General features: G+C 44.1%; 2 protein-coding genes across 4 annotated transcripts in view; one reads left to right on the forward strand and one right to left on the reverse strand.

Moving 5' to 3' along the window:
- Positions 1-11,256, reverse strand: part of c2cd2l (c2cd2 like) — a 38,978-nt gene extending 27,722 nt beyond the window's left edge. For all 3 annotated transcript variants that reach the window (XM_063203536.1, XM_063203538.1, XM_063203535.1), the window contains exons 1-2: positions 10,919-11,256; positions 9,610-10,317 (exon numbers count right to left, since the gene is read on the reverse strand). In XM_063203536.1, the coding sequence (XP_063059606.1) occupies positions 9,610-10,317; positions 10,919-10,954 (744 nt within the window). In that variant the 5' untranslated portion in view covers positions 10,955-11,256. The remainder of the gene's footprint in view (positions 1-9,609; positions 10,318-10,918) is intronic.
- A 2,547-nt stretch (positions 11,257-13,803) lies between these two features.
- dpagt1 (dolichyl-phosphate (UDP-N-acetylglucosamine) N-acetylglucosaminephosphotransferase 1 (GlcNAc-1-P transferase)) lies at positions 13,804-21,549 on the forward strand. Its single transcript, XM_063203518.1, has 9 exons — positions 13,804-14,631; positions 15,332-15,455; positions 15,970-16,183; positions 17,427-17,573; positions 18,159-18,243; positions 19,273-19,461; positions 19,887-19,974; positions 20,389-20,544; positions 20,973-21,549. Exons 1-9 carry the CDS (start codon positions 14,477-14,479, stop codon positions 21,036-21,038), a joined length of 1,224 nt encoding a protein of 407 aa, XP_063059588.1. The 5' UTR covers positions 13,804-14,476; the 3' UTR covers positions 21,039-21,549.
- The last annotated feature ends 1,475 nt before the right edge of the window (positions 21,550-23,024 follow it).

Genomic DNA, 23,024 nt, shown 5'->3' on the forward strand with positions numbered 1-23,024 from the left:
GTTTTGAACATTAAGAATATGTCTAACATTCTAATAAATGTTACAAATATACCCTTGCCCTGGAAAGTCGCGCAGAACACTTGAGCTCTCTCACGTACCACCAGTGAGACCACACTTTGAGAACGACTGGAATAAGGAGCGGAGAAAAGATTTAGCAGGTGCACTTCACTCCCTGTTGTCTGAGAAGCTACACAGACAAGCTAGCTAGCTCCCCAGGGTTGCCAGATGTGAACCAGGATTTCCAGTTCAATAAATGCTCAAAAGGCACCTGTAGGCACTAAATCCAGCCCAATTTGAACCCAATTGAGTTGATTTCTATGGCCATAAATATGAAGAACAAAAACAGCCTATTGGATTTTACCCACAGATGGTCATCCTGAACAGCTCTATTGGAGCGGGAAACTGTCCACTCTGGCAACCCTGCCGTTCCCCGATGCTCACTCGCCTCGTCATCATGACCCTGTGTGACTGGCTACAGTTTCAGGTTTCAAGACCAGTGGAGGATTATGTGCTTCACAGGACAAGCACAATTTCACAGACACAATTTCTGTGCCTCTGCGTCCAGTGTGTCAATTTATGGTTTGGGTATAACGAGCACTATACTGTATACATTTTGGAAAGTGTACGTCTTGATGAATGTATCTATGCATGCGTGTGTGCATTTATGTACGAGTAGGTTTCCATGCCTGCCTTGGGTGTGTGTGTCTATGTACGTGTGTATGTGCATGAGTGTATGTGTATATTTCTATTTTGATTATGGTATGTGTGTGTGTGTGTGTGTGTGTGTGTGTGTGTGTGTGTGTGTGTGTGTGTGTGTGTGTGTGTGTGTGTGTGTCTGTCTGTTTGTCAGTGTAAGCGGCTTCCCCTCTGGCCCCCTCACCAACACTCAGCAGCCAGTGCCACGAGACTGACCACAAATGTCCTCATCACCTAACAGCAGACGACACCAGACGACAGCCTCCTCCCTCCCAAGTCAACCCTGCCTCCCCATGCCTCCACTCTCCTCCCTCGCCAGCATCCCAGCCCCCCACACCATCTCATTCTCCAGCATCTCCTCCATTCCCAACCAAACCTCCTCGATCCTTACTCCCCAGCATGCCTCCCTCCATCCTCCTCAGCCATCCCTCCTCCCCAGCCCAGCCCAACCCATACATCCTCCATCCTCCCTCTCCAGCATTCCTCCCTCCATCCCCAGCCAAACCGCTTCTTTCCTCCTTCCCTCCACAGCCAAACCTCTGCAGCTTCCCTCCTCCATCCCCAGCTAAACCCTTCCTCCTCCATCCTCCCTCTCCAGCATCCCTCCCGTCATCCTCCCCAGCCAAACCTCTTCTCTCCTCCCTCTCTCCTCAGCATCCCTCCCGTCATCCTCCCCAGCCAAACCTCTTCTCTCCTCCCTCTCTCCTCAGCATCCCTCCCCAGCTCAACCCTCCCTCCCTCTCCTGCATCCCTAGGGGCATCACACATGGTGCTGACGACCGCTGAAAATATAACATGCTTTCCGCCCCAAAGAGGACAAATAGAGAACAACAGCAACTCACAGCACAAAGCAGCACTACAACCCCAGCCAAGAAAATCCATAACATCCCCTTTAGTGCTAGACTGAATGGATACCTGTGACTGGGATATAAAAAAACAAAACAAATCTGGCACTTGGCACAGAAAAGGTGGTACTGTTGTAATAATATGGTTCCACAGTGGGCTACTTTTTGTATGCCAGACTGAAGCTTGTGTTTATTTCCCCCCTCTCTCTATCTCGGTCTCTCTGGATGAATTACCCCTGCATTACAAGCCAGATTTACATGTCTGCTACTCGGAGATTATACATCAATATGGCTATAAAGCTTTCATGCTGCGATGCTACCACAATAACACACTGGCGAAGGAGAAAAAACACACACACACACACACACACACACACACACACACACACACACACACACACACACACACACACACACACACACACACACACACACACACACACACACACACACACACACACAGAGAGAAAGAAAGGCTGCTAGCACTACCCTCTATCTGCTCTTGCCGATCTGGGTCAGAGGTGACAGACCGGTTTAGACTCAGGCGGTGTGGAGGGGGACCGCAATGCAGCCAGCGCCTTCACATAGTTTCAACGCTCACTATCTGATGGACGGCAAAACAATAATGATCACAGCTGACAGGCGTTGATCAGCCCTGAAAAACTGTTAAAAGAATGTGTTGACTAGGTAGGTAGGCTGCATCCGCCCTCTGCCAACTATGTTAAGGTTGCATTCTTAAAATTAGTGACAACAGTGACCACAGTGTAAGATGAGTACGCACAATATAAATCCACTGCCGCATGGAGACCTTATTTTTACTTAACACCCCACCAGTACACTGCTAGGTGAAATGTCAGGTGATTTTAGTTTTGTTTGGTCAGTTGTCATTGTTGCTGCCATTTGTTACAAGTGACAAAGTGATTGTTGTTGGGGGAAAATGATGGAAAAATGACAAGAGGTGACAGACAAAAGTGCCACGATTGACTGCACCTGTGACTTGCAATGTACCATAACCCACAGACACACAGTAAGATGGTATCAAAAGTCCCAGTCAAAAACAAATTGTTATCTGCCAAATTGACATTAAGGACTGCCTGGTAATGTTACAGGGCATTTTCCCGGTGGTCCCATTGTCCTCAGGGGCTTATGGTGTTGTTTTTGGTTTGTTTGTTTTCAAGTTGACTTTGAATTTAGATGAGGTGGGCGGCCCATTAGTTTACCTTAAATCTATACTCCGAGATTATCATAACAGAAAAGCTAGGGACAGTGTGTTCTATGGCAAAAGAAAACCTGTGCTGTTTTTCAGTCCCAGTTCTGCCCTGACCACATTCATTTGAACAGCTCTTCCGATTGATGTGGCTGACTTTACAGAATGCTCCTGTACGGCACACAGGTAAAGGCCAGAACTCTCTGCTCCGCAGCAGTTGTACTGAGGTGAAATGCCTAAAAAGCATGTGTTTGGACAGAACAACTATGTGTACGCTTCTGTTCTCTTCCCTCCAGTGAATCAGCCTGCTGGCTCAGCTGGCAAAAGACCACAAAAATGTGTGTGTGTGTGTGTGTGTGTGTGTGTGTGTGTGTGTGTGTGTGTGTGTGTGTGTGTGTGTGTGTGTGTGTGTGTGTGTGTGTATCTGAGGATTTCAGAGTATGATTCCAGTGCTTACATGACATCAAAAGCCAAGGACATATCCATACTACACACCACAATTGTCGAATATCGAATATCCTCTATAGGCCTACTCCACTTTTTGAATTATATACATGATGTACATTTAACATTTATAAAATGGAAACGACTCCAAAAAAGTATGTGTGTACGTGTGCAAGCGCCTGTGGGTCTGAGGATTTTAAAGTAAGCCTTCACTGCTTACGTACATGGCTTGAGCTGCCAAATAAAGCATGACATAATGTAATAGCTATACCCACATCAGAAATGAAGCAGGAATGCGCTTATCAACTTTTGTGTACACAATGTACATTTAAAGGCACACTGTGTAACATTTTCAAGACTATTAATTACCATCACAAGCCAAACAGTGAGTCATTAACAGGTGAATGAAGACTTTTCATCGCTCCAGCTATCTGACACGCATCAAAAAAATTCAAAGAATACCTCATAATGCACACTGTTCAACCAGTGATATGCTGCAAAAGTCGTTGGAAAGACTTTACTATCGTAACTTACTACACTATGACATTGCAAAGACCCTTTAATAGTAGATAATGACTTGGGTCACTGCCATTCTGGTAATAGCAAATATAGGTCAGGGGCCATGTCTTAAAGGTGCATTGTGTAATATTTTTAGTAGTTTATTTTCTGAAGTCATGTTGCCCATTCACATTTACCGGGAAAATTGTAGTTTTCATACACGAAGATCTAATCGATCAAAAAGATTGAATTGACAATAAGCAGCACAGGTTCAATGAGCAGCCTAGCTGCAATACCTACTCTAACCACCATCCTACACAATGCACCTTTAAGAGTTTAAAATACACCACACTGACTCTGAAGGGGACTGAGGTCATGTTGGCCAAGGGTAACTTCCGGAAGGTGTGGGCAGCATAATGTAGTAGGTGTTGATTCCATCCCTCCACACAAAAGGAGGGGCGGGGCTTCCTGCCACTATGCAAACTTCCTTGCACGATTTGCTGATAACTCCAAGAGAATTCCGAGGCAGTGTAACGAGACAGAGAGGTGGTGGGATTAAATTGAATTGAAGTGATGTCCATAAAAACAAAGCAGAGTATTCCAACATGTGTGTGTGTGCGTGCGCTATACTGGCGCGCTCCTGTATCAGCAGGGCACGCACTGACTCTCAAAGGACGTCCTTCTGCGGAGATCGCCACACGTACCCAGCTGTGTGCCGATCCCTCCTGCCAAATCCCGGGATTACTGTGAGATAGAGGGAGAGAGTGGAGGAGTGGAAGAGTAACAGACAGACCGATAGAGGTATAGAGGCAGGAAGAGAAAGCTTCTTAATAACGACCCCTCACACCAGCGCTTTGGGACCGTTAGGGTGTAAACCTGCAACAGGAGAGTGTTTGTTTGGAAAGCTAGTTGTAGCCCGAGCAATCCAATCTGGTCACCCTTGTGTAACCCTAGTGAGTCCACGTTTGATTAAGTACAAGTGGAAACAGGAGATGCAAATAAATCTATATATAATCTAATAGCAGGCAGAGGGATGGCACATCAAAACAGGGTGAGACACAAAGGTCAGTATCATTCCTGTAAGACAACCACAGGAAAGCTGGATGAGGAGGGGTCAGTTGTCCCAGGTCCAGGGAAACAGGGGGCCTAGAATTGAGTCCTCATTTCATTGAATGTATTGGCTGGAGGGTGGGGGCTCTTTCGGATGACTTTATCCTGGGACCAGCCAAAGCTGTAGGCGACCCTGGACAACCTACCGAAGCCAACATAGAAATACAGTTGGACCCTCCTTCCCCACACCAGTCCCCACATCACCATCGGTCTATACATTCAAACTACTAAATGAATCTTGTTGCCATCACAGCCATAATCTGATTACAGAAAGACGCTGGAATTAAGCAGGGGGGATTAACCGTCATCCACATTTCTGATGTTGATGTCTTCGGATGAGTAGCTATATGGCTGAACTCGTTGCCCAGTGCTTATATGGAGATGAGGTGAGGATCCCGTGCTTAATCTTTCACTGCCATTTATTTCTCGAATACACCATACACGGTAACAGTCACACATACAGACGCAAACATACACACAGAGACACAGAAACTCATACAGAGAGAGAGAGAGAGAGAGAGAGAGAGAGAGAGATAACTCCAATCTCAGTCTCCAGTCACTTCACTGCTTAACTTCCCCCTGCTGTCAGAGGTAATATCTTCAGCGCAGTCGTGCCTTGAATGATTTGGTAGACAGCCTGTACACCTGGGATCCAGCACCGCATCGCACGGTGAGGAAATTACAGCCCTGTGTGTGCGTGCGCGTGTGATCCCGGTACACCCTCGCTCTCACTGTGTCCCCAATCCTCTGTCCTATTGAGTGCAAACATTTCAGATGTCACGACTGAAGCGTCAAGGTATGACAAGGTGACAAGGTGTGGAGGCCTTGCTACTACTTACATCTATGGTGAAGAGGACACAATAACTGGTTTTATTGCAGAGAGACTGTCCACGTCCACCACTTGAGCACAGAGGGACAGTGGCATCCAGCAGTGAGTGATGACTCATCGCTGGCTTCAAGTGTATCATCTCTTGCTTCAAGAGGATCACAAGATGAACAATAGAGCAGAGAAACTAGCCCTGTTCACACAATACTTTGACACCAGTCGTATGATGATTGGACGGTCCAAAAGGAGAAAGTGGGTCTGTGGAGTCTCCACACTCTCCTTGGGATGACTTTCCTAGCATTCCCTTGCTCCTTAGCCCACCTGTGTGCCATGTGTATTGTGTAACACAATGCCCAGTGTCTTGAGTACAGTGCTGTATGGTGGAGCTGAATATGAGAGCCGGTTGCCATGGTTTGGGGCTGCGGCCTCCAAGGTGTCCATTTTCATGTCACCAGGACAACAGGTGCCGGCCGGTGTGGCTACGGTAAAGGGGACGGCGTCTCATTGGAGGGATCACTTTCCCCCTCCGTGACCTCGGCTTGCGATGCAGACGAACGTTCGCTGGCGAATAGAATGGACGCAACTCCCTCATCAGCTGGTTTTTCCGGTCAGGCATCCGAGCACTAGCGAGGGAGTGACATTAAGTAACACTGCACTGCTGACACAGAGAGAGAGAGAGAGAGAGAGAGAGAGAGAGAGAGAGAGAGAGAGAGAGAGAGAGAGAGAGAGAGAGAGAGAGAGCCTGTTCTTCCAGTGAGGGTCAGTACATACAACATACATGAGAATTCCTTAGTCATTTCCCTCAGGTTGAAGTACAGAGTAAACTGAGCAAGAGTAAAGCACTGACTTTGAGACTAATTAAGCCCTTTTCCTCTTTAATATGGATATGACTCTGTAATTGTATGCATTATATAGTTTTAAAGAATAGATATAAAATGTATGTTATGAGATTAATTCCATAAATAGCAATATGTAGAAAAAGTCGAACTGGAATGAGATTTTGCTGACCCTTGATGAGCTTGAAACAAAAAAAAGTCCTCCCATTTCATTGTGACTTCCAAGACACACTCAAAGCTAAGCTCCGTGCTCAAACTCAAATACATCATTAACCTCAGCCGACACCAAATTCTTTTGTTTCTCGAAGAGTGCATGACCGGGGCCCCTTGTGCTTTAAGAGGGGAACATTCATCATTAAGAGGGCAATACAAAAAACTCCTGACTGTAGAGATGAGAAAGAGAGAGAGAGGAAGCTTGCAGACACGGCAAATTCTTTGTGCCGAAGAGCATCGACAGAATTAAAACGCCGGCCGGGTGCTGCTGCTCTGGCATTTGGATCCATTCCACAGCCCCTATTAAAGGAGGATTCCTGCCAATTTCAACATGCAGTTGTATCGCTCACGCTACTCCTGACTCTTCAGTACCCAACAACATGTTTTCTTTTTTTTGTTAGGCCCTTTCTGAGCCCATCCTGACAATTCTAATTGGGGGCATGATTTGTTTACATTTTATAAAAAGATGTGTTCGGATGTAGCATAACTTTTGAAGAAGATATTTGTTAAGACATTAAAAAACACACAAACAAACCATGCCCTCTTCAGAATGGCCAGGATCTCGACAAGGGCTTAAAATCAAAATGGTGTGTTGTCGGCTAAGTCGTGAGCAATACAACTGCAGGTTGAGATTGGCAGGAATTCTTCAATTAACCGGTGGCAGGTCAGCAAACAGCTTTTTCATGTCTAGGTACCGTAATTCTTTTCCTGAATCCTGGTTTTGCTTATGCCACTGACCAGAGAGAAAAGGGGGGGCTTTGCACAACATATTATGTAACAACAGCTTTGAAGCCTCCTTGACTAGCCAAATCAAATCTGGGTCACTGACTCTTGTTATACAGCATTTAATATCCAAACCAAATTTAACAGTGAGCTTGTATGCTAATCACTTCATTAAGTTAAACAGTACATTGAATTAGCCATGTGCGCAAGGCCAGGCAGGCAGACTGTAACTCTATGATGGCCAGATTCTTTTCAACAAGGCTGTGCCAGAGACACCCTGTGGTTTGTTGTCCCATGCAAAATATCAAAGCAGCCCTTTCTCGACTGTGCTAAATTCCCTTCCTGCAGGTTAAATGCTCTTCAAAAGACAGCACCCGTCAGTCACAGACACAGCAGAAAATCGTCATGCAAATCCACTCTCACCCAGAGAGACAGAGCACAACTAAACTAGGCTACTACTTCAACTCCCCGCCTTGACACACGGCAACAAAGGAAGGAATCCGGAGAATTGATGGGAAGGGAGCGGTGTTGGGGATGGGATGGTGCATCTCATTCTCTGATTGGCACATCACACCCTCTCTATACAAGGACTAAATATGTGAGAGGGGGAAAGCTGGTGAATGTGGGGGGTGTAGTGTGAAATGTTGGACTCCAACATTTCACAGCCATGCAAAGCATGCAGACAAAAACTGACGAAATCCTTGGCACGCCGCACGTCTGCCCAAGGAGAGCCAACTCAGCCAGGACTGAACTGCACTCACACACTTCAAACACAACACAACACAGCACAACAAACACAACACATGACCTAAAAATAAAGAGCATTACTAAATAACTTACACGAGCATGCATGGACGGATCGAACATCACCATGGCAACAGAACAAATTCAGGGGAGCAAAAAACTGCTTGCTACCAAAGTACAAAAACAGAAGAAAAAAAACTTGAGCTGGGTGAACCCCACTCCCTGAGTACAGAAAGGACTGTTATGGATGAGGTGGCTCTCTCTTCCTCTGCTCACAGAGGCCCATAAATTACCCCTGGCAGTAGTGTTCCCATCTCGCTCCTGAGGGGAGCATCCCCGCTTGTTTCGCTTGGAGGTCACCCAGGGCGCTTTTTTCTCTCTCTCGCCCACTTCTCAGCAGGCAGCACAGACGGACACCCACATAGATCAAACCCCGGCGGTTGAATAAGGTGGGGGCAGGGAGTGGGGCAACTGACTGACTGACTGCCCATAGCGCCACCTTCCACAAGCAAACACCATTCATTTTTTACAATGGCCAACATACACTTGGCATTTTATGTCAGCTGAGATAAATATTATTGGACAGTTCATTTTTATATTGTGGTCATTTCATCATAAAACAGTGACTGGTGTCTAAGGTGTGCAGGCAGAGGAGATAAAAGGTTTTGGATGGACCTCATGCAAGCACCAGGTGAAAGTAGAGCTGGCGTCCACGCCTTTGTCTTTCTCAGGAAGTTTCGCTCTGTGTACGATGGGCTAAACCCAAAACGTGTGTTACCTCACTTTATCTTTGGTTTTCTTTATTTTTGGCACTGATAATACAGTTTCACTGAAGTGCACTCAGCTCCTGCATGTGACTCCTAACCCCACCACCCCCCTCATGCAAACACAATATGAAAGTGTATTTGTCAATGCATAACTTCAAGATGCTCTAATACCCACCCTGACAAATAACTCATTATGGAGCAGTGAATCCATATTTAAAAAACCTGTCCAACCATATTCATGTGTTGACACAGAGGAGTTACACAAGATCCTGTCTCAGCCTCTTTTTATGCTCCCCGACTCTCGACTCCCACACTCATGTGGATGGATGGCCTAGACTGAAATACCAGTCCTACACACACTCGTGAGCACATCTCCATACATGGAGCTACATACAAATGTAGGCAAATGCCAAAACATTCCAATAGCTCATTTGCCTTGTAAAATTCCTGCATATGGATAATGTTACCATTACAAATAGAATGTATTGTTTCTTATCCAAAAGGATTAGCTTCAATGAGGAATGGGGTATTTTTTTTATTCCAAAACTGCCAAGTACACCTCAATTATGTTATCAACTACTACACTGGTAACCATGGAGACTTCCTCAGAGGGCTTTGGAGTAATTCAGATACACCACAATAGAATAGGGGACAGCAGATGAGTGAGTGGAAGTCATTTTGCAATTACGTAGTGACTCACCCCTTGTCGGCTGGCTTGCTCGTTGAGGGCTCGAACCCAAGCGCGTTGCCAGTGTTCCCTGAATGACTTGAAGGAGAAGAGTGAGGAGATTAGGCCCTTCACCCCCGCCTCCGTGTCGCCGCTTCCTCCCCCGGCGCGGCCAAACTTCAGCCTGAGCAAGGACCCCCACACACCCCCTGTCAGTGTCTGATGGGTCAGGTTCAGGGGCAGGTGCAGCTGCCAGGGGGTTTCCAGCTTGCTATGGGTCCTCGTCCTCTTAGGGTAGCGCAGGTTCCGACAGAATTGCACCAGCCAGGTTAGTACCACCAGCACAGATGCCACAAACAACCCCACCAGGAGCATCCATTCCCAGTCCTGTTCCTCCAGCCACCCGGGGCTCAGGAAGGGGATCTTTTCATCCGCTGCCAGTGATGTGGTCTCCTCTGCCACCTCCACCACCACTGAGGCAGCATCCTCTGCCACGTCCACTACCAGTGCTGCGGCCTCATCCGCCACCACATCAACTACCAGTGATGCCGCCTCGTCCGCCACATCAACTACCAGTGATGCCGCCTCGTCCGCCACATCCACTACTAAGGATGCAGCCTCCTCTGCTACCGCATCCACCACTAGTGATGCGACCTCCTCTGTGGCGGCCACATCCAGCACCAGCGGTCCAGCAGCGCCCTCCTCTCCCACCACCAGCGATCCGGCATCCTGGATTGGATCCTAAAAACAACCAAGGGGAGCACAAGATAAACAGAAGACTAATGTACATGTACAACACCATTCAGTACTTCAGTAGCTATGGGGCAGCTTTCATATACCACAAATCATTCATCTGCCTTGAAATGGGCAGAATAAAAACTCAGAACATGATTCCATATGATACAGTATGTTGAAGAAAAGTTCAGGATGTTTTGGTCTCTACAAGACTTGTTCAATCAAAGGAAAACCTGTCATTTTCATCTAGTAATGGGGTTGTTGGCAGGGGCTTTCCTACTTCTCATCTGCACTTACAGTTCCATACACAGTTCATTGTGTTTAATTCTTAAAGGTTAGGCCTACCTTTGATTCGTGTTTTCCCATGATACATAAAAATCTGACATTTCAGCGTCTACATTTATTGTAGGCTATTCCTTTGAAAGCGTCTTAAATATAGGAGGTGGCGTTTATGTAATTGCTGCGCCAGCTGCTACTTTTGCGTTTGCCCATTCATTGGGTTACTAGTGTTACATATCGGGATACAATGACCCGAGAGGTGAAAACAGAGCGCGCATTTGGCGACGGCCAGTAACACAAAAAATACATAATTTAACAATTACTGTACCGTTTGTGGAGGAAGATCTGGCTCTTCTGCAAGCATGAAGTCAGCGAAAGGTGAAGACACGAAGACGTCTGTAACGTGTAACCTAGGTTAGCCTTAGACAAATAGCTCCGTGGCTACATTATGGTCATGGTCAAAATAAGGTTGCGTGTCTTCATCTTCCCCACGCATTTTCAACGAGAACCGCATTTGGCACAGCCTAATCTCCTAAGTAAAATTACTGTAACGCGGGAGAAATAACTTAAAGCCGTTATGGTTGTCTATACAACACAGTCTCCGGACAAACGATTCCATTCCCCCTCCCACCTTCGCTCCAGAACAAGGTCTGTAATGCGCAGGAACAGAGCTGTCAAAACGCAAGGAGTTGTAGCAACCCAATGTAAGTAGGCTGCCGGATGTGAGTGCCCGGATATCCGCCCGAGTATTTACGTCTATTTTACCTCAGCTACCCGATTTCGGTCGTGTATTTACGACAGTTTAACCTCAGCTACTTGATTTCGGTCCGATTTGAGTCTGACTGAAGATGGAAGGGACATAGGTGCCGTGCGTAAAGAGCCCACAGCACATCGCCGTTTCGGCGACACCAGAGAGTTCCTTGATCTCCCAATCAAAATAATAGGCCCGGTGACCAATAACATCAAGATAATAAAACAAAAAATAATAAAATGAAATTATAACTTAAAACCGAATTGATTTGGGTGTGAAAATTAAACTGTCTCAACCGGGCACCAAAGGGGAATCCATCAAAAGATAACGGCATTACTTTCTCGTCGACATTATTTTGTTTTTTATTATCCAGGAGGACTAAGCTGTAAACTGCAGCAGTCATCTTGCACAGTTCTAGAGCTGTTCTGAAGCACGTGCGTGTCTAAGCAAATCATCCTGCCCATTCGCAATGTTAAATAAAAAGTTTTGCACAAGACTATAGCCTAAAATAGATGCACTGTCACAGACACTGGAATAGCCCGTTTCGGAAGGCATTAAAGTCACGAGTTTACCCAGTCTAAATGTAGCTAGCACTCGGGAAGTTTCTGAGTTTTACTCCTTACATTAATGAAACATAACATCAGGATATCCTACAAGTTAAAAGAATATCTGGGCATAGCCTTCTCTCTGAGTTAGAAAACAGCAGGTATGCCGCATAGGCCTATTGTAGTTATTATTTGGTGGTGCAATAACAACACCCGAAACCATGCCGCATATTGTGCCATTATTATTGGTGATGCCGAAACAACAAAGCCAGATTGGTGACTAGAGCCTGCCTAGTAGGCTACATTTAGACATAGCCTACTCATTTGATTGTGCCATGTAGGCCTACATTTAAAACTTTCAGTGCAATAAACTGGGCGCTGAAAATAAACATTGGAGCCATTCTCCCTCCGTGTCTAGATACAGTCAGAGGCGCGCGGGTACGCTCTTATTTCTGTAGCCTATAATATCCTATAACGGTGGCAACATCAGAGGACCTTCGTGGTGGAGGATACTTACGGGACACTCTTAATATTATTGAAGGGACAGACCATGCTCGATACTTTACCCGGTCTAAATGTAGCACTCGAAAAGTTATGCATATTGTGCAGATTATTTGGTGATGCCAACCACACGTGAAACTAGGCACATTGGAGACTACAGCCTATAATTTAGACATAGCCTATTCATTTGATTGTGCTACGTAAACTTAAAAGTGTCAGTAGCCTACAGAATCAAACGGGACGCTGAAATATCAGAGCCAGTAACTTCGTGTCCTGTGAATAGGCTATTGTGCAGATGTGTGCGCGCGCGCACAACTAATTTCTCTCCCACCTCTTTGCTCATCAAGTCTCCGATCTCCAAAAAGACACGGGCACTCAGGATAACTGTTTACACGAGCTGTTTAAATAATGTGATGCACGTTCTTCATGACATGGCATGGTTTGGCCACCCTAAATTCAACATGACTGCATTCGCACATATGGTTTAAACATCCATGATTGTCACTCTTAATGTGCAAGTATTGGATATGATAAAAAAGATCCTAAAACGGTCACAACGCCAGAGGACCCGCGGTGGTGTGATGGATATTTGCGGCGGGGGCCGAGGCCGACTTGTTACGGTAGGCTACAATCATATTACAGAAGGGACAGTCAGGCGACACAGCGCGACTCACATCGGGTAGCTGTGGTACCGCAAAGCATTCCTGATGGTGGAAATGAATGCAAATGCCTGCAAATACTCGGGCGGATATCCGGGCACTCACATCCGGCAGCCTACTTACATTGGGTTGCTACAGCTACAACGCATAGAACACACGCATTTAAAGGGACATGGAGCTCATTTCCCACGCAGGAAGTCAAGTGAAGCCTGCCAGTATACTTGTGCCAAAGGCGCTGCAGGGACCTTTAAAGTCAATACCGATTATTTTTATGAGTAGATTTCAACCACAACATTTTCGCCCTGAAATATGTCGACTTGGAATACTTTTCGATGTTTTCACGAGCGCACAGCGCAGGCAAACCTCAGGATCTCCTTTACAAATTAAATTGATGGTTAAACCACCCGTTTGATAGATGTATTAATAAAATTAAAATGTTTATGAGCACAATGATCGAAATAAATATTTGTAATTGAACGTAGGCCTATACTCTGAAGTCATAACTAAATTAAAAGATAGGCCTACCCAAAGCTAGACGTCCCTCCCTGTCAGTACGCTAACAAATTTCCCTTCTGCAAAATTTCCAAAGGGGCGCTTGATTGGAAAAAAAATCTTGTCTACAGAATTTTGCTTGTGCGACCCATTGACTCTCATTGACGCTACCCCAACATAATGCAGTTTGTCGCACTGTACGCCTACACCGATTAAGCTTTTATTATGAAATATTCTGAAAAGCGGAAATGGCTATGGTGTTGACGGAAGTAGACGTGGAACTTTGCCCTGGTTCACTGCGAGTTCGGGAGACAAATGCTGTCAAATTGGCTTGTTGCTGTTTATAATTATTACTTTATTGTAAACTTTTATCTTAAAACATGCTGATCTGAGTCGTTAGATGTTAAATGATCTAATTGCCAGGGGATATAAACCACCACACAAGTAACGTTTCTGTCAAATTGAGGGTCTCTGTCATTCATTTCCGAGTCGTTGCAGGGCAAATAGATAGTTTGTTTTAAGTGAAGTGAAGATGTCAGAAATTGTGTGATATGCCTGTAAAGATAATAAATGAACCTATGCTTAAGGGTTAAACATAGGAATTGATAGATATGGCTATCTTGCATGTAAAACACGGCAGAATTGCGCTTCATTTAGTCAAGCTGTGTCGCAAATGATCAGACAATTTTAGCAATAGTCCGTTTACTACCAAATGAAGTATGGTAAGATTGATATAGGGCTTCAACTTATTTTCAGCGCTGCCTATGCCTTTGTTCCTTGACACGACGTGTTGAAATGGGACCGGGGTCTTTTCGTGTACAATGTACTGTATTGCTAAACAGTCCGTCCTGCCGTTGAAGAGCGACGACATTAGGTTGTAGTTTGACAACAGTTATTTGTCTTTTTCGTAAAATACCTCAACATTATCGTCGAGGAAAATGTCTCCAGTACCTGTTATCCCTCTGATAATCAACGGTTGTATGTCTGCGCTGGGCTGCATGGCAACTATTAAACTAATCCCAGCATTCAAGGAACATTTCATCGGAGCCAGGCTGTATGGAATGGACTTGAACAAAACCATCAAAAAGGAAGTGTGAGTGTGAACAGATACAATGTCAATAAAAACAATAAACTAATTTTTACAGCAATGACGTTAAATATGATGGGTAAAAGATGATATGCTAAACAAAACTCGCTAGGTTTAGTAAAATCAAGACTTGTGGTAGGCTATAACCTTGGGGCTACATAACAGGAACTTGAGAATCTTTTCTTGCACTTGTCCTATCTTAACTCATGACTGAAGATTGGAAGTTTCTGTAATGCGGCCCCTCCTCGTGGTTGACAACATGGGTGTCTTTTGTATGCTGCAACAGTAAAATGCTGCAACAGTGTTCATATTTATCATATGTATAATTAATTACCTAACCCTACCTAATTTGAGTATTCCTCTATTAATCAAGACAAGCTGGGCTTCTCCTCATCGACTAGACGAAGGGAGGGCCGGAGCACTCTGCATACTTTTTTTAAGAAGGCTTTTAAAAAATGTATTTTGAGGCACAAAGTGAGTAGCTGGAGGCTGGCACGTGTGTGTTGAAAAGTCTGTCACTGTGCACCAATAAAAAAGAATCACAAAAGTATGCAGAGTGCTCCTGTCGTCCCTGTGGTGTAGTCGATGAAAAGAAGCCCAGGTTGTCATCATTCTGCAGCCTGGGAGCGCCACAGAGACTGAAGTGCAGACATCCTTCTACCATTTTCCTCTGTTCCTTATGTCATGTTTCCTGTGTCCCCGTCAGGCCTGAGTCCCAGGGTGTCATCTGTGGCACGGTGTTCCTCATCATCTCCTTCTGCTTCATCCCCGTGCCCTTCCTCAGCTGCTTCATGGGCGAGCAGCAGTGCCAAGGCTTCCCTCACAACGAGGTGAGCCCGGTGAAGGTGGTGTGCGTCTGCCCGCTTTTGTCTTATTTGAGCATCTCGCTCAGTGTCTAACTCCAAAAAGCACAAGGCAGACAACAAGAGAAGGAGTCTCACACCATATCTGAATTCATGCTAATCGGGAAAACAGTATTGACAAAAGCTGAGTTTTGGGAATAAGGTGAGGAGGGTTTACCACCACCGGGAGTTTCCATCCCTGAACCCCCTTGTTGTGCAGATTAGGGATAGAGATGGTGTTCATGGAAATATTGCTATCAATATTTAGGGAGTCATAAAGTAGACATGATAGTCTTTAGCCGGAACTAGACTGCTTTCCTGCAGGAAATGCAAAAAATGCGAAACTGGGTGTGAATGACCATGGAAGGGCGTGGGATTTGAACCTGCAACTCTCTTCCCTCTAAACCTTCTCCCCACACAACCAATGCTTGTATACAGTATACAATAGACACAGTAAATAGACCCACCTAAAACTACTGTCTTTGTGTGTTTCCTGGAGTAGTTTGTGCAGTTCATCGGTGCTCTCCTGGCCATATGCTGCATGATCTTCCTGGGCTTCGCTGACGACGTGCTGAACCTGCGATGGAGGCACAAGCTCCTGCTGCCCACCATTGCCTCTCTGCCCCTCCTCATGGTCTACTTCACCAACTTTGGCAACACGGTGATCGTCGTGCCTAAGCCCTTCCGAGTTTTGCTGGGGATGCATCTGGATCTCGGTTGGTTTGCACTTTTTTGTCATCCTGCAGTTTCAATTTAATCAAACAAACACATTCATTTGTACATTATCATACTCAGCCGTTACTCAATGGCTTAAGAAAGACAAAGAGGGGGGAAATATGTATAGTATGATGTAAGAGAATGAAAATACATAAGATTATCGCTCCAACCAAACCTAGAAGTTAATCAAAAGCAGGTGAAAATAAACCTGTTCTTAATTTTTTTTTTATTTTTTAAATCAAGCTTCTGTTGGGGCGATACTAATTTCAACAGAAAGCTGGTTCCAGCGTTTGTCAGCTTAATGACTAAATGCCATTTCACTCTGCCTGGATTTGACCCTGGGCACAACGAGCAACATGAGACTCCTAAGGCCTAATGTTGAAAAAGGTAGGTCTACACACTGCCGATCAGTTCCAAAAACAAACTTTATTATTTAAAAAGCAACATTTCGATCACGCTGGATCTTCATCAGGCATGTCTGGCGAAGATTCATCATGTCTGATGAAGATCCAGCGTGATCGAAACGTTGCTTTTAAAATAATAAAGTTTATTTTTGGAGCTGATCGGCAGTGTGCAGACCTACCTTTTTCAACAGTCTGACTTTTTTGTCTGGCACCTGCAACAAGTGTTTTTGGATGTGCACAAAACTACACAAAACTACTCCTAAGGCCTAAGACGTCTTTTAGGGTAATATAGACCTATGATTATGGAGCTTAGTTGGGTGTACAGTGGACAGTACTGGAGTATAGGTAGTTTTGGTGTTTTTAGATTGTTGGTTATTGAACACTAGTACTGACTGAGTGTGACAGATGTACATTACATATGTTGAACTCAGTACAGTGTAATTCAGTAAGGTAGTCGTGGGTAAGAGGTTAGGGCGTCAGACTTGTAGCCCAAAGGTTGCCGGTTCGACTCCCGACCCGCCAGGTTGGTGGGGGGAGTAATTAACCAGTGCTCTCCCCCATCCTCCTCCATGACTGAGGTACCCTGAGCATGGTACCATCCCGCCGCTCTGCCCCCTCGCACGGGTGAGGTATAAATGCAATTTCGGTGTGTGTAGTGTGCAGTGAACACTTGTGTGCTGTGGAGTGCTGTGTCACAATCACAATGGGAGTTGGAGTTTCCCAGTTGGGTTTTCACTTCACTTCACTTTCACATCAGTGATGATTAAGTATTTGTACACGCAGTCAGCTTCTAAGCTTCACAGTCAGTAATTTAATCTCTGCATGTTTTGTTCCCCAGGGATTCTGTACTATGTGTACATGGGCATGCTGGCTGTATTCTGCACCAACGCTATCAATATCCTGGCTGGAATCAATGGCATAGAATCAGGACAAGCCCTCTTCATCTCTGGATCCATCATTGTCTTCAACTTCTTGGAACTCAATGGTCAGTACACATTTTCTTCATGATTCATGCTCATTATAGTATGATTAGAGAGACCCCACAAGTGATATTTTTACCAATTGCTTTTATCACAAGCATAATAGCAACGTGGAAGACAATCACGAGATGAACCGTGTTGTACTACGGATATTGATAAGTCTATGACAATGTAATTACTTGCCCGGAGCGGTTGGGTTAGTTATTGCAATGACCTTGACTTCCTGTTAATTTGTCTGTCTGTCTGTCTGTGTGTCCGCCCACAGTGTTTTGGGCTGCCTCACAAAGACACACACAAACGCATGCATCTAGCATTGACCAGGGGGCCAGGGTATTCCAAGTATTCCAAGAACATGGCTAAGTGATACAACTGGCTAAGTTAACCTACAGAAAGTGGTAAACCTGCTAATAGAAAGCCTGCAGACATTGTTTGGTCAATAAAGTACTCCAGCTCTTCTATTAGATGATTTACCACTACCTCAAGGTTAATCTAACCTGGTTTACTATTGAAGCAGGTCCTTAGAATACTCCTGAGGTTACTCTCTCTAAATGCTCTTGCCATTTGTGTTCTTTGACTAATATCTCTTCTAGGAGACTACAGGGATGATCATGTTTTCTCCTTGTACTTCATGATGCCTTTCTTCTTCACCACACTGGCTCTTTTCTACCATAATTGGTGAGTCTGCTTTCAGTCAGGCAATCCTACAACAAGCTCATGTTGTGTACACCTTTTAAATAACTCATCCAGATCGCTTTAGAGTCATGGGTTCTTGGCCACGTGAGAGTGGCTCACAAAAAGCAGACAGTCAAGTACAGTAGCTGCAGGCTTTGGTTTCGTATTGCACAAAGTTAAGGGATCTATTTACCATACTCAGGGTACAAATCACTCATACCTTCTATGTCTTCTGGTAGATATGTGTGTCCTAACAATAGCAGTGAGTTTAGGGTGCAATATGGCACGGCCAGAGAAGATGTATGACTCGGGGCTACATTAAACACCCAGGTCAATATCAACCCATAGATCCTACACCACACAGCAACAGGTTTTACAATCATATCCAGTATGTCATTTTAATACATCCAAAATGTATGCTACCCTTTCACAAATGTTGATATTTTCTGATGAACTATTATTTACTGTTCTGACCAAAGAACAGTAAGTTCTGCCGCCAAAGATATGACTGCTATTTCAAAATGGCGAACATGGAGAAGATCCACCTATTCATGTATGAAAAGGGTACATTTTATAATGAATACTTCGAAATTGATAGCGGTGGATATTTTAAATTAAAACACATATATGGATGGGCTGGATAAATTCTTTTGTAGAGAGTTACTTGTGCACAATCCCTGGTGCTGAACAAAAAGATTACGTAGTTTTTGAAAAAAGGTTCGCACACTCCTTTGGATTTTTTCTTCTTTAAGTTATTTTTTCTTCTTTTTATTCATTCATTCATTGGCAATGACGTTTCGACCTCTCGGTCTTCCTCAGATTCCCCAGATTCCCAGAATCTGAGGAAGACCGAGAGGTCGAAACGTCATTGCCAATGAATGAATGAATAAAAAGAAGAAAAAATAACTTAAAGAAGAAAAAATCCAAAGGAGTGTGCGAACTTTTTTTTCAAAAACTGGATAAATTCTTGAAATAAACAACTACAAACGTTACATATTCTACCTTGTACTTTTTTATTGTTGCATTTCCCAGGTATCCCTCGGCCGTGTTTGTGGGGGACACATTTTGCTACTTTGCCGGGATGACGTTTGCGGTGGTGGGCATCCTGGGCCACTTCAGCAAGACCATGCTGCTCTTCTTCATCCCCCAGGTCATCAACTTCATCTACTCCCTGCCACAGCTCTTCCACGTGGTACCCTGCCCAAGGCACCGGCTGCCCAGGTGAGAACGCATGACCGAGAACCACATCAAGCTTCTCACTGGTGCTTAAAAGTGCTTGAATTTCAGTGTTGTGTTTTCGAAGCTTGAATGCTTGGATTTGTAATGCTTGAATGTGTCAAGTCTGCAATATTTATCGCCAGTCTGCATCAATACACCAATTTAGAGAATTAAAATGAGTTTTCTTAAGACAGCTTCACATTCTGGATAGTTCTTTTTTGTTGCATTGTATTGCCCAGCCAGATCCTATTCTTGATGTGGGTGATAAGGCTCGGCTAGTAATGGTACTGGGAAATTGGTCTTCAAAGTGCTTGAGAAGTGCTTAGATTTGGCTATGAAAAAAGTTTAGGGACCATTTTGCAATACTGACAAGTGAACCTTATTTTTTCCTCATTTAACTTCTCTGTTCTGTTTTTTTCCTTCATCAGACTAAATCCAGACACAGGGAAGCTTGGAATGAGCTACTCAAAATTCAAAAAGAAGGACCTATCAACGTTAGGACAGTTAGTTGTAAAGGTAATCATTACTTGTTTCTAACCGTAACCTTAAGGTCATTGACATTGGAGGTTTTTTGCATAGGTCATAATGGAAAATGTCTGTTTTTCAAGTCTCTGTAGTTTAATTATGTGGCTTTTGGGGAAATAAACTGTCTTTGCTCCCTTCCTTTCCTCCTGCCTCCATCCTCTTGCCTCTGTATCGCCTTTCCCCCAGGGGAGAAAACAATAATTTTCTGGGGCTTTTCCCAGTTTGATATACTAATTACAAATTGGAGAATAGCTTCTGAATTATGCTTATTAGATATTGGATAAAATTGGATCGTACTGAGATGCCATGGATTGTATTGAGATTACTCCATACCATTCATTACGATGAACAATAATTGCTCGTCATAATGACTGAATTAGTTGTAATTTCTTTTCTGTCCTCTAGGTGGCACAGATGTTATGGCTGCTAGACGTGCGGCAGTCCCCCGAAGGTGACGATGAGTTTATTGAGTGTAACAACATGACACTCATTAATCTGGTGCTGAAAATACTGGGGCCAACCCACGAGAGAAATCTCACCACCATAATGTTACTGATACAGGTAGGTTCTCCAAAAAGCATAACGTGAGCTTTAAAAATGAACACGTCAGCTCAATCAGAGCAACCTATTCTTGTCCTCTTGTCCTATTCTTGTTCTCTTTCTCTCTCTTCCTTTCTCTTTCTTCCAGCTATGTGGCCGCAATCAAATATTGACTTGATTATTGTACGCCTGAGCATTATAAAGTATAGGAGTTTGTTGAGATATCAAGGAAATGGTTGAGGTTGGGTGCTCTGATACAGAGGGAGATCATGTGGAGGGTGGGGGGCAGGGGTCGGCAGGAGTTATGAATGACTTGTGGTGGGAACAATTTTTCATGACCTCTCCAATTCCATATCAATGGAAGGATTACTGTTTCTCTCTAGAAGGGTTGCTATTTTGTGTGAGTGTTGCCTAACAAATGCTTACGGTAGTTGTACCCTCTTTTACAGGTTTTAGGAAGCATCACAGCGTTTGGGATTCGATATCACCTGGTACGGCTATTCTATGACGTTTAGATGCTATCATAGCAGTCAATGTGGATACAAATGGACTAAGAGGACCGCAATCATCCCATAAAGGGCTCTCTGCATTATTTTGCTTTCATTCGAGTGAGAACTGAGAACCAAGATGGTGGTCTCTCACTTGTCATTCAGTTGCATGGTCTTGAAGGATTTCAAAGCTGTTACAGCAAAAATGTGGCACTTGACCGATTCAAATGACCAAGCTAAAAGTCTACTAAAAGCCTTGTCCCCCCTTACAGGTATATTAGTGGGAGATTTAGTGAAATTAGACATAGTCAGCAATTATGGGAACATAAGACATGAATTTGGGGGAAATAAACACTTTTGTAATGAAAACTGAACAATGTCTTATTAGCAATTATCCACCAACTACACTGAACATGTATGGATTATCTTTATGGTGTCTGAACCCTTTTATGTGTGACTGTTAGACACCTGGAAATTTGCCTGCTTTACTGAATGTATGTATACCTTCCTACCTACCCAAATAAATGTGTTCTGAACAAGACAAGTTCTCTTTATAGGCATGTTTTCAATAGTGGCTTACAGTGTTTCCCATACATTGAGGAAACTATGGCGCACCGCCATAGTTTTAATTTGGCCGCTATAGTTTCCGAAAATATAAAATATATACATATATATATATATGTACGATTTCCGTTTTTTTTTTAAAAAAAAACGATTTGAAAAACGATTTCCTTTGCATTTTCCTCCTGGAGTAAATACATCCTTTAGAGTTTAGAGAAAACCATGAGTGCTTGAAAGATGCTCTGAACTGCCTGACCAGGTGATTTTTGCACCAAAATAGTTTACTTGGAAGCCTAGTAAAGTTATTGTAGTTAACTTGGGTTTGGGAGCAATAAACGTTCAGAGAAGGGACAGTTGGGATGAGTTTACTGACACTCCCCAGGCTTTGTTTTACAGTTGTATGATAATGAGTTAGGTGGCAGGCCTTCATTGACACAGCAGAGGAGAAATCGGGCTGCATAGAAATTAATGTGTAATGAATGTGAATATAGACATAAATGTGTAATATGTTGTTCAGCCCTTTTACTGGGAGGAATTATGAGAAACTAGCCCTGTAACCAGCACCCCTCATGTAGAATGTCTGTGCGTTAACAATTTCACAGTGCTCCTAAAGTCTTATCTGTGCTCCTATTTTGTTTTTATTTTTTTTCATTGCATAGACCCCTGCATGAGGGCCGAATGAAAAGTGTGTTGCAAACAGAAATGATTCACTGTACTGCATTTTTAAAATATAAATGACAATGTACTACTATACATGCCATGGGTAAAATCTTATGGAATTTCTCAAAACATAAATGACTGAAATGGTCTATAGTTTCTCCATGCACCAATGTCATACTTTACTCATTGTTTTGCATTTATGCCGCGTGAATTTCCCCCCCCCCCCCCCCCCCCCCCCCCCCCCACCCCCAATGACCCGCATGAAATGCACCCCCATTTAAAAAATAAAAATAAAAAACTTGGCTGCCCCCATAGTTTCCAAAATTTCTGTGGGAAACACTGTTGGCTTATATGCTATGTCATTCCACAGACATTCCACATTATTTTTTCCATAAAATAGTGCCCTCCCCCCCTATGAAAAAGTTCTCTGTTTATACATTATACAATGCGACGATGAATAATGTGTATGTTTGGGTGGAAATCCTTATCTAAAGACACACTTTCGTTTTGTTGAAGACTTTCAAAGGTTGCTGGCTTCAATATAGATCTAATGTGCAGGGGGAAATTCTTATATGTGTTCATAGTAAGGCCCTGGTATGAATTTGAAGTGGCCCTGCCCCTGCCCCTGCCCCTGCCCCTCGAATGAAAAAGTTTCCTCACCCTTGCTAGGCCTATGTGCAGGTCTTCTCTGGGTCGAGGTCGAAGAACGCAAACGCAAAAGCAACGCAAACGCTGTTTGTCCTTCGCTGGACACTGTACTAGACGCTTTACGGTAGTATTTACGACATCAAT

The sequence above is a fragment of the Engraulis encrasicolus genome, chromosome 7 (assembly GCF_034702125.1).
Source record: "Engraulis encrasicolus isolate BLACKSEA-1 chromosome 7, IST_EnEncr_1.0, whole genome shotgun sequence".
Lineage (NCBI taxonomy): Eukaryota > Metazoa > Chordata > Actinopteri > Clupeiformes > Engraulidae > Engraulis > Engraulis encrasicolus.

Bases quoted from the DNA above. Each gene is read 5' to 3' on its own strand.
- dpagt1 (XM_063203518.1), top strand. From the start codon at position 14,477: ATGTCTCCAGTACCTGTTATCCCTCTGATAATCAACGGTTGTATGTCT. The intron at 18,244-19,272 runs GTGAGTCTGCTT...TGCATTTCCCAG, and splicing joins GCTCTTTTCTACCATAATTG to GTATCCCTCGGCCGTGTTTG. The intron at 19,462-19,886 runs GTGAGAACGCAT...TTCCTTCATCAG, and splicing joins CCAAGGCACCGGCTGCCCAG to ACTAAATCCAGACACAGGGA.